Source organism: Electrophorus electricus, chromosome 8 (assembly GCF_041902795.1).
Source record: "Electrophorus electricus isolate QZ-2024a chromosome 8, ASM4190279v1, whole genome shotgun sequence".
Taxonomy (NCBI): domain Eukaryota; kingdom Metazoa; phylum Chordata; class Actinopteri; order Gymnotiformes; family Gymnotidae; genus Electrophorus; species Electrophorus electricus.
The window spans coordinates 26,602,805-26,615,000 of NC_137504.1; the positions used below are offsets into that span (position 1 = coordinate 26,602,805).

The 12,196-nt window shown below is 42.4% G+C and overlaps 2 protein-coding genes across 5 annotated transcripts in view; one reads left to right on the forward strand and one right to left on the reverse strand.

Moving 5' to 3' along the window:
* Nucleotides 1-648: 648 nt before the first annotated feature.
* LOC113590533 (elastase-1-like) lies at nt 649-3,189 on the forward strand. The gene is made up of 8 exons (XM_081719538.1): nt 649-724; nt 1,117-1,196; nt 1,334-1,434; nt 1,527-1,652; nt 1,819-1,952; nt 2,482-2,624; nt 2,745-2,894; nt 3,049-3,189. Exons 1-8 carry the CDS (start codon nt 685-687, stop codon nt 3,058-3,060), a joined length of 786 nt encoding a protein of 261 aa, XP_081575664.1. The 5' UTR covers nt 649-684; the 3' UTR covers nt 3,061-3,189.
* A 2,856-nt stretch (nt 3,190-6,045) lies between these two features.
* The window catches only part of dcc (DCC netrin 1 receptor), a 212,217-nt gene continuing 206,066 nt past the window's right edge, over nt 6,046-12,196 (reverse strand). For all 4 annotated transcript variants that reach the window (XM_035526724.2, XM_035526723.2, XM_081719916.1 and 1 more), the window contains exon 29: nt 6,046-7,245. In XM_035526724.2, coding sequence (XP_035382617.1) covers nt 7,156-7,245 — 90 coding nt within the window. In that variant the 3' untranslated portion in view covers nt 6,046-7,155. The remainder of the gene's footprint in view (nt 7,246-12,196) is intronic.

The following is a 12,196-nucleotide window of genomic DNA, read 5'->3' on the forward strand; positions in this document are numbered from 1 at the left end:
TCCTTCTGCTAGTGGAGAGCAAGCTGCATGTTTGTGTCCTGAATATGTGCGAAAAAGTCCTAGAAATTACAAGACCTAGAAATGTGCTGATATTTACATGATTTACACTGTCATTCTTTTGTAAGAAAAATCGAGTTGTCTGTGTTCTCCTGTATCATCTCTCTCTATCCGATGTCACTGACACTGTTGACAGTGTCATGGTATCTGAACAATTGCAGGCTAATGTTTAGAAGGGAACAGCTGCTTTTTAGTCTACCATAATAGCAAGGGATGCAGGAACACTCTGGTTTCATGCCAAAAGACAATGCAGTAGTGGGCCAGCTTTCACATGTCTTCATGTCCCAGAAATGCCTATGGACAGTACAATGGTACTGCAATGGTACTGCCTATGGACAGTACCATTGTAATACATTGTAATACATTTTACTGTAAACATTAAAGTTTTTCCTGGGCCTGTTGTTAAGCAAAATCAGTGCCATCAAGTTCATGGTATGATCACAAAGGGATTTCATTCTTCCAGCTCTGACCTGTAACATAAACGATATCTAGCTGTGTGTAAGAGGATCACTTTTTTTGTGCTATTGCTTCAGAGGTTGAATCTAACCACACCCTGAATGCAGCACCTTACTGTATAAATGGCTTCTGAACGTGCCGTTCTGCACATCATCTTTACCTTCTGCCAAGATGCTGAATGTCCTCTGCTTTCTTGCTTTTGCGACACTTGGTAAGTTGTGATTGAGTATTGATGCAAAGTGAGTGTTGATTTTATCTGTTGTCCATGGCTATTAAATAAGCATTACATGATTATTTCAGCATTCATAGAAGTTTAAAATAGTGCTTTTGTCAAATGCTTTTTTTTCCAGAATTATATACAGCACATCAAAATTACCCACAATAGCCTTCCACAGGGCATAATTCCAGGCCTTAATCACCTGTAACTCTAAAATCAAGAATTTCAGATAATAACCCCCACACCATTTAAAACTACTGTAAATGCTGATTTAAAAAAAAAAGGTTTTACTCTGCAGCATTTCTTCAACATTTGGCTAGGAAGATAAATGTTGTTGGTCTAGTCTGCTGTGTGTGGACAATATTGTGCATACATTTCCGCGTTAGTGTTGGGGCAGACTGTTCCAGCCAAACAGAACCGGATTGTTGGTGGTGGTTTGGCCAGTCCCAACACCTGGAAATGGCAGGTAAATACTGTGGTGCAGTATAATCATGACATTTAGACCTCCATACTATATAGCTTGCATTCCACACCTCATTTCTTGGGATCTTGTCATATGGTGTATGTTTTTTGTTCCTTTTTGAATGTTGTTCATTTGTTAAGGCCTCTCTACGAGTTCAAAGCGGGACTTGCTACAACCACGTCTGTGGTGGAGTTCTGATCAGAAAGCAGTGGGTGCTGACCACTGCCCAGTGTGTAGACCAGTAAGTGAAGCTCTTGTGGTACTGTCTTGTGTGCGGAAAAACGGTGTCCCCATACACTGGTCAACTTCTCTCTCTGTCACTTTCCCATGCAGCCTTGTAGTGTCCATGGTTGTGCTGGGAGACTATGATCTGATCACGAGCGAGAATTCCAGGGAGCAGTACTATGCAGTGAGCGCCATCTACATCCACCCCAACTGGAACCGCAACCTGGCTGATGGGTCTGTCGTACACAGTACACTTTGTGTGCTTGTGTGAACTCAATCAGAAGATGAGCTCACACGTTAGACTTTTCTCATTTGACTTATTGCATCATTATCAGTGTCTCTGTAAGTCTGTGATGAAAAAAATGACAATGACAATGACAGGTTGCTCTTTTGATCCCAGGAACGATATCGCTCTGATCCGTCTGAGCTCGGATGTCATTCTAAACTCCTACGTGCAGCTGGGTACTCTGCCCACCAGCAGCCAGACTCTTTCTGGTAGTGTCTGCTATACGACCGGCTGGGGAGTCACACAGAGTGAGGAGCAGTTTTGTGTCTTTAGAGCAGAGTTTCTCAGTCCAGTCTGCAGGAATCCTGTGCCAGTCCAGGAGTTTGTTTCGTTCCAGTTCCTTATAGATCTGAGCCAGGTAAATCAAGAGCTGCAGAACTCTCTATTACCTGGCTAAGGTGTGAAGAGAACTGGAAGAGAAAAAAGGCTGGTCTGGCTAGCATTCCTGAGGACTGGACTGGCAAACACAGGGTAAGCCATACCTTGTGGACCTCCACACAGTCCACATTTTTGTACCTCGTAAGCTCCCAACAAACCTGAGTCAGTAAACAGACAGTGAATCCTTGCTCAGTCATGCTTGGGGCTGGCAGAGAGCCAAAATGCAGCCTGTCTGGTGTTCCCCAAGGACAGTATTAAGAACCTCTGTCTCGCAGCAAGGATGCAACTTGAGCACTGGCTGGTTCATCATGGCTCGAGCCCCTTTCGTTTCTGTTACCAGTTGAAAGCTGAGAGTGCCAGTTCATGACTGTGTCCTCTTCCCCTGCCTTCTGCATGTAGCTGGAGGCCTTTACTCTGCCATCCTAAAGGAGGCCTCCCTGGCTGTACTGGATTATGGTACCTGCTCTTCCAGTACCCACTGGGGCAGCGTCGTTAAACCCAACATGATCTGTGCTGGTGGTGGAACCAATGCTGCTTGCACTGTACGAGAAGTTTGCTTTATTTCATCCTTTTATATTACATTTACCAATTTCCAGTTCTGTGATTCTCATGGCTGCTAACTGGAAAATACTTTGCACTCAACTTGGGTTCTCTCACTACAGGGTGATTCTGGAGGCCCTCTGAACTGCCAGGTTGGTAATACCTATGTTGTGCATGGACTCGTCAGTTTTGTGTCTGCTGCTGGCTGCAACACCATCAATAAACCAACAGTCTTCACCCGAGTGTCTAACTATCTGCCCTGGATTCAGAGTGTGAGTACATATGAGCTCTTTAATTGTAAACATAATAATACATGTTCTGCAACTATAATGGCTATTATTCTGTTGCTTCTATGGTGATTTGGACAACAAACCATATTAATTATTGGGAGACAAATCCAGTCTATTATGTTTCTGTCAACACTAGATTGCCGGCTAAATTGAATGCAACAAGGGTAATGCTCTCCTCATCTGGAAAAACCCTGTGGATGGCTTTTTCTATTTTGAATCAACAGTTCCTCCACCATTACAACCAATGTTGTGTGTGGCTTGTAGAAAAATAAAATTTAGATTCACAGCTTATCTCTGTGTTTTCCTTTCTGTTGGTCAGATAACTCTTTTTATTTTTAGTGAGCTCATAATGTATACTTTAAACTCCATTCTATCACACCATCTCTTGCCATTCTACTTGCTATAAAGCTGAAGGCCAAAGTCACCAACTTGGTACACAGTCCCCTATATAGGAAGAAACCTAACAGGTTTTGTTTATACCACCTTTAATTAAAAGAAAAACAAAAACAAAACAAACAACAAACAAAACAAAACAAAAAAACTATCGCAAAATCATAATATACAAGCTGATGAAATGGTAAGAGAGGTTCACTTTGCGTCGTAAACCCACACTGGATGGCTCGTGTTTGTGCACCTCTCAATGGCCTTCACCAGCTGCATTGTACGTAGGGGTTACAAGGCCCAGGTCTTCCTGCCCAACACTCTCCCTCCTGGCACGCCCAGGCGTCTGGTGCAACATATGCCAGGTCTGGTCTACCATTAATCACACCCATTTTCCAGGCATCTGCTCCTCTGTTGCAGGCCATACCAAACTGGGCGCAGGCTGCTGCTTTCGGTCTGCCACGCTGCCATGCTGTACTCCACCCTGCTGGGCTCTGGGGGGCCTGTGGTAGCACATTAGCTGTGATTGAGAGCCAGAGACCAATGGAAAAAGATTTGAGAGCTGCAGGGTGCTGGCGGGTTGGTTTTTGGATCAAGATGTAGTGCCTTTTAAAAACAAACAAACAAGCAAGCAAGCAAGCAAGCAAACAGGTAAACCAAAGAAATCAGACTAAACACACCACTCTTTCATATTTGCTGGAGATACTCACCTCCTCCCAAAAGTTGTAAATCACTCAGGGTTTCGTACATTGATAATAAACAGCAGACTGACAGTAGGACAGATCTTGTAAGGGTGACAAAATGAAATGCCATTCAGTGAAGCTTTTTATTATCAAAAACTTTATTTATCAAACAAAAAGAATGCACCATTGAAATAACATTTCTATATAAAAAAGAACCATTAGACTGTTCTACAGTGCGTTACAAAACCAGCAATAGTATACAACGTTGTGGGTAGAAACAGCCAAGGGGGTGTTCTCACGTTAGGTGTGCAACGTTCTCCCCTCCCTTTAAATAGCAACAAAACAGACACTTTAATAGCTCAATGACTACTCTAATTTGGTTAACAATGCTAAAATTGAACAATTTAAGGATGGAGTCAAAATACATATAAGAAGATGTATTCTTCTCACCTTATTACTTCTGTTAGAAAGAACCACCTCAGGTTAAATAAGAGTAGAAAATGCTCATGTCACAGTATTGATGTGGTGGTAACCTGCATCTTGCTTATGTTTTTTCCTCAAAGGATTCAATTACTAGTGGGGTGGTGAATCATTTTTCCAGTCAAAATTTACACATTTTCAGATCAGTGTAAAATCCCATCTTACCAGTCATGTAGCTCATGAACTAAGAGTGCTATCTAGAAGGTTTCTGCTAACTGGACCACCATAGCCACCTGATGACTAAACGAGACTGACTCAGTTCCCCATCGTCATAACACAGCAGTCTGTCTGAGAGGATTTCATCCTGGGAACCATGTGAGGACCGAAAACAACGAGCCCAAACTATTGTTTTAAGCAAAAGAAAACGTGAGTTCCAAAATCAGTGGTTTTTGACAACCAAACTTCTGTATGACTCTTTCTTGAATGTAATACATCATATTAGTCCAAGCATGGTTCTTTCTTTTCCTGTGCTCAACATTAATCACACGACAGAGATTTCTAGACCGGTACAGACACTGGCTTTGGACTGTTGGACCATTACAAGGTCTACACGTCACTGAGACGCAACTGTATTGCCAATAAAGTCTAGTTCAGCGCACATGACTGAAGCTGTTTTCAACACTCCTGCTGGGGCTAATTTCAGAGAGCACTCACTGGACTCATTTTTTTGTTTGTTTGTTTTGATTGACTAAATAAACCTATGGAATGCACACACTGCCTTCATAAATTATAAAGAGAGGAACAATCTAAACAATATATTAAATTTTGTGGTAAAAACCCTGTCCATGCCCACAACCCACTCACCCACCCACACCAAAAAGACCCGAAACCCACCCAAACCCAAAAACCTTTCACTAATGATTTCCCCTTCAATTGTTCTATGGAACTGTACATTAAAAAAAAAAAAAACCCCAAAAAAACCCCAACAATTTTCTTGTGTTGCTATGGTGATCATTTGTCCATGGGAAAGTACACATGTATAGCATACGAGCTCAGGCGCATCAAATTTGGGGCCATGCCTCCGTTGGTCTCTGAGCTGATAGAACATTGGATCTCCTGTTTGAGCTACAGTTGTTTTTGGAGTGTGTATATCTTCCAGATTTAGACAAGTAATAATAAAAAAAAAAACCCAACATAAATATGTAAGGAATGAGACCCAAAAGAAAGAAAGGAAAAGCTATAGGCACATACCAGCATTTCTGTCTCTCTTCATCACATAAAGAAAAAGGTTTTAATGGCATATAGAGAAAAAAAAGGGAACACAAGAGGAAGAGACCATGTTAACACTGCAGTGGGCTTGCTCTTAATGTAACTCTTCTCCACCAACTGGACTCACCCTTTGCACCCCCCCCCCCCACCACCTGGACTCACCCGTTATCCCCCTCTTCTCCACCACCTGGACTCACTCGCCACCACCCATTTGTCCACCATTAAAATGGGAGGGGACAGTAAAGTGTAGTAGGGGCTGAGGGGGTGTGGCTGCGCTTGTTAGCCACATTTGTTCTGCTTTCCCTCCTTCGGCTGTTCCCTCCCCCCCCCCTCCTCCATTTTCTACCCTTCCATCATCCAGAGGAAGAGGGCGAAACAGAACATCGGCCGTCACTTCCACACTGACTGGCCATTTCCCCCCAGCCTAGAGCGTCTTTCTCTCGGGAATGATTTTCGGATTTTAATGATTCTGAACGTGTTTTTGTGTGATCCGGACACAACGCATGGAGCGGCTACGAGCTGCAAAAGTCTTTTTGTTCTTGTTTTTTTCTCTTTTTAACAGTCCTCAAAAATAGTTGTAGCCTTTACTGAACCGATCGATGTAAAAAATATATACATTGTAATAAATGTACATAAATTAAGCATTTGTTTTCACAGTAAAATGACCTCTTGGTAATAGTAACAGTTTTGCAACAATATTGGTCAGGTGTAAGACTGGAAAACAGAGGTATATATGTAACAAAACTGTTTATTTTAGCCACGAGATGCAGTCTTGCCTGGTCCAGAGGAACCATTGATGGTTCAGAGCTAAAATAAAGGACCACTGAGTGCGGGTGCGATCACAAACTCATTTAGTTTCACCTCTTTTCAGGAAGCAGTATATAAGCCACACTGAATAATCTGCGTGTTGAGGAAACTGGGTAGGAAGAACCTGGCAAGATGTTGGTGAGGTGATATCGTTGATTTAGAAGCTTGTTGTTCTGGCAAAAACCAGAAAGCGATGACCTTAGCGGTGGGGTGGGGCAGAGGACAGGCACCGAGGCAGATGTGTGGGAGGTTCAGAGGCTGGAATCTCTTCCCCAGCTTCTGGTGGCCAGAGCTGCAGGTGGACTCAAGGCTTCTACAGCGAGCCGACAAACACAAGCTGGCCATGATCGCAACGCCAGCTGCAGCAGGCCAAGCAGATGACACATCGCAAAACATCCAGGAAAAACCATGGTGGAGGAAACTTGGCCAAAGAAGGTGGCCCAGTATCAGAACTCCAAACAGAGCTCAGTCTAAACAACATAAAAACATCCTGGGAGTCTTTTGTATGATTTTTAATTTTTTTTTTGTGTGTGATGGAGGACTGGATGAAACCTGGTGGCAAGGGAGTGTGAGATCCGGGAGGGTCCGGAAGGGGTCTGGCCCAGTTCGAGGTACAGCACTCGCCCGTGTGAGTTGGAGTTCTGGTGTGCGGGTTCCGGGGCACATGCACTATGCCCCACGCGTTAAAAAGCCGAGCCTGTGATGGCATTTAGCTGCTTCATAAGGCCCTCTAGACTCGCCATCTGTTCACTCAGGTCATCTTGTTCATACACCTGGAAAAGAAGAAGAAAAAACCAAATGCCATCAAAGCCATTTATGAACGATGAACACCACTCATACCTATGAATTTTTGTCCATATTTAAACATTTATGAATGCATAACCACAACTGAGTTTTTTAATAAAGGACATTAACACGATTTAACAGTCACATTACTAAAGACAAGTACCAATCCCACTGTTTCCCTGCTAAAACCCACCCAGAACCTCATCACCTGGTTTGTTTGTTTCATAGCTCCACTCGGATATGTGCAGCTCACTCTGCATTCGTATGAGCCAGTGGAAGCATCTAGCTGAGTGTGGCTTATGGAAGCTTTTGACCTTATGGTACCAATTTGCACCAATTAGGCTCATTCAAAAAAAAAAAAAAAAAAAAAGGAACATAACATTCATATAACTGCTTCACCCGAATGACCTCAGCAAGCGATGAAATACAATTTTCCACATTTGGCCACTGGCTACTTGTATTTACATCAACATAAATGCTTTACGCAAAGATCCATGCATTGCTTAAGAAATCAAAATGCATGAATTTTGTTCATTTTGTCATCCTCTACAGGTATGTAAGCATTCAGTAATTCATATGTAATAATACTAAATTCCATTTATAATTCAGTAATTCATATTGCTTTATTTAGGTTCCATGCAAATAAGCAGAACTGTTCTCGTGAACTTTCTGTTCATTGCTAATCTATTTGCACATAAAGTTGCTGCTGAGAGATTTGTGGTTGACTCATTTTAGACACTACTCTGTATCATCGGTCCTGTCCTTCAAATGCTTCAAATGTCATTAACTGTTCTGTGGCCCCACTACGTCAGATGGGTTTCATTTTCCTGCCCTTACGCTTCCATGCATGACTCCATGGTGAGTACAGAACCTGAGAGAGACCCTTTTAGGAGGTCAGTGGACTAAAGAGCATGGCTTTCATTACATGAGGAAATTTGAGGCATTCCCATCCAGGGACCTCAAGTCAAAGACTCATAATAATAATAATGATAATAATAATAATACTAAATTCCATTTATATTGTGCCTTTCACAAACCTAATGATGCTTTACATTGGGGAAAAGACCTGGGAAGAATAATGTGCAGTAAAGAGGAAAAGTAAAAGTTTTCAGCTGCAGTCTAAAGGAAGACAAAGTAGAACAGTTATGAAGAGACTGTAGCAGAGTCTTCCAAAGTTTAGGAGCAGCAGCGCTGAAGGGTCTGCCACCCTGGGTTGTGAGTCGAGTTTGTGGGGCACCAAGAAGACCAGAGCTAGAGGATCTAAGGATGCGAGAGGGATAGTATAATAGAACGAGCTCAGAGAGAAAGGGAGGAGCAAGACCATGAAGAACTTTGAAAGTTAGAAATAAAATTGTATACTTAATAGAGATGACAGGGAGCCAATGTAGTTGCTGGAGGCCTGGTGTGATGTGTGCAGTACATTTGGTAGATGTAAGGACTCTAACTATTCATTTTTGGATGTACTGAAGATGAATTTAACATGGAGACCATAAAAAAGAGGGTTACAATAATCTAGGTGAGAAAAAAGGCATTTATCAATCTTCTTGCATCATCACTGAGCATGGGGCGAAGGCGTGTAATGCTGCACAGATGATACAATGCAGTTTTGGTGAGTGACTTGATATGGGACTCAAAGCTGAGTGATGAATCAAATAGAAAAACAAGGTTTTTACAATAGTAACTTGAGCTGATCTAATAGTAATACCATCAACATCAATAGTGATACTGGAAAGTAGCGATTTATGCCCTAAAAATCTCGTTTTATCAGCATTAAGTAGTGCAGAGTTTTAGATCTGTGATACATGAACTCAATATCTGGGCAAAACCTGTGGGCGAAGCAGTGCTAATATACATTTGAATGTCATCAGCATACCTGTGGAATTTCACGCCAAGCTTGCAAATGATCTGGACTAGTGGAGAAATATATAAAATGAAAAGAAGAGAACCAAGGACAGATCCCTGGGGCATTCCATGAGCAACAAAGCCAATGGTTGATTTGTGTGAACCTACTGAAATGAACTGCTGTCTATTAGTAAAATATTATATGAAATTAGTAACCAATTAAGAAGTAAGACAGTAATACCAATATTAGTCTGTCGTGATTTACAGTATCAAAAGCTGCTGCAAGATCCAGAAGAACTAAAAAGCTGTGGAACCCAACATCAGTTGAAAACAGCAAATCTTTAACAACTCTCAATATACTCAGTACTGTGCAGAGTGAGAAAGAAAGAATGAAAGGGCTCGTACAGATTATTTCTTAAGAGAAAAGCTTGAGGTTGTGAGGCTGCAACTCCTTCCATGACTTTGGCTAGGTAAGGAAGACAGGAGATGGGTCTGAAATGGGCCAGTGAGGATGGAGCTCACCTAGCTTTCTTAAGTATGCATATAACATCTGCAATTTTTAGAGACGGGGGATGGTGCCTAATGAAAAACCCAGATTAATCACATTATCATGGGAATGGAAGGAGCAGAGAAGACATAGCAGCTGGAGCTGGGTAATAATGTCAGAGATGAATCCAGGTTGGCAAAGACAGAGAGACAACTCTCAGGATTTTGAGGGACAGGAACCTGCGACAGAGAAGACCAAGTTGCCATTAGGAAATGCTGGCAAATTTTGTTAACTTTATCCTGAAAAATAAAAAAAATGCTTGACATGGAACAGGGGAGTTGGGAGCGGATGAGGAGGGAGCTAGAAGGAATTTATTTATGGTGTGAGAGTTTGGGGCCCATGACGGCCACTATTATCATGTTAGAATAGCAAGAAGAATGGGCAGTATTTACAGCATCCGTGTATTTGGAGACTCAGTGAAGAGGAAAGGATGAGCAGCGAGGCTCGTTTTCTTGCACAGGTGCACAAGGTGGCTCACTTTCACAGCTCTGGTTTTCACAGCTCTGGGCTGTGGGGGGAGCCATGGAGAGGAGTGAATGGCAGGGATTTGTCTGGTCCTGAGAGCAGTGTGAGTCCAACAGCAACCGTGTTGTTGGAGACTGTGGCCGAGTCATCAGGTGAGAACAGCTTAGAAATATCTGGTAGGGATGAAGTCTGAAGAGAGGTAGGGAGAGTATGAGGGTTGATGGGTTTTTATTTTCTGGATATTACGGAAAGAAACAGTTGATTTGCCAAGAGATTTAGGGGATGTCACACCGAAACACCATTCAATAAGCTTATGGTCAGAAAAAACTAAATATTTTTAAGTCCAGAGGTGCAGAGCAAATCAAGTGTGCGACTGTGACTGTGTGTGGGGAAATCAACATGCTGAATGAGACCACAACACTCAAGAACACCCGAGAGCTCAGTAGAGAATACACATCTAGTATCAACATGAATATTAAAGTCACCCAGTAACACAACAGCAGAGCAAGTGGATGAGGCTACTGTGAGTTATTAACTTGGACAAAAAAAAAACTGGACAGATTTGGGAGGATGATTGAACTGTAGCAGCAATGTAGTAGGAGAAAAAACCTTCAAAGCTGTACATTCGCATCATGAAACGCCTCTTCTTCCTCCTTGTCGACCTGGGCATAGGCACCTTCATCGCTCTAAACCTTCAGACATTCTCTTCGCATTCAATGTACAGTGGAGTGATATTTAGACACATGACATAATGAATGTTTTAAAGTATTTTGTGTAATAGCTCGGAGCTAATGTGTTTTTAAATGTCCTGGATTTTGATTTTTAAAAGTTCACATATGACTGGCAATTTACTCTCTTTTCCCCCTGACAAATGAGCTGAACTTCCGTGAAGGAGGAGAGGGAGCTAAACACCTGCTGCACACTGGGATCTTTCCTGCGGTCGGACGTCCCGACATCAGATCCCTATCGCCTTACATTCTAACAAACTGCATGTTATGCTTTTGGGGTTTTTTGGCAAAAAAACAAACAAACCACGCAGCTATTTTGGCTTTCCTGATCCATCAAGGTCCGCCTGTGCACGTCACTCCTCCACCTTCAAAAGACGGTAACAGAACGGCTCGGGTTTACCGTCGCCGCCTCTCTCCAAAACATTCCAGTGATACGGAGAAATAGAAACAAGCCACCCTGTCCCCAGGCATGGGCTGGCTGAGAGGGGGTGGGCGAGGAGCTGAATAAGTGGCTGATGGGTGTCAGTGTGTTTATCTGGAGAGCTTTGCTCGCCTGCTCCGTCTGCCGCAGAGGAAAGGCCACACCAATTACAAAAAAATGGGAAACGGAGAGATGGCACCTGACCTTTAGTGCCCGCAATCTGCTCCCCTGACCCCCGCTGCGGTTTTCTCATTACTCCTTCTCTCGCTTTCTCTCTTTCTGCGTCTCCCCAGCTCTGCATTTGTCTGTCTGTCTGCATCTCTGCACAGTCAAGCCGCGCCTGATAACGTATGCACATGTGCTGTGATATTCGCACTGATTCGTACTGCAGTATTAATATCTAACCTTTTTCTTAGAGTTTCCTAATTTCACTGCTGCCATAGCAACAACTGGCAATACAAACAGATATGCCATTAATGCCGTGTCCATTAATATCAAAATGCCTCGCCACCGGAAACGACAAATCCTTCATTCTGATGGTCAGACGGTGTTCAACAGACTGATCTGTAAGCCTTCTCTTGGTTTCTCCAGTGTAAAGTTGATTACATCTCTTACCAGTAATACAGTAGAAAACTCCTGCAGTAGTGCATGAGGACGAATCGGTGATGACAACTGATTCTCTTGTGCCAGTTATTTTAGTGGTTGTGTTAATAAATGTACACGTAGCACATATAGAGTAACTCATTCCGTGAGTAAATGACAAAGTACTTTTGTAAGTTGCTCTGGATAAGAGCGTCTGCCCAACACGCCATTATTTGAAGGATCATATATATATATATATATATATATATATATATATATATATATATATATATATATATATATATATATATATATAAAAAATCTACTTTTTACTCAGTTTCATTTTAGTTACT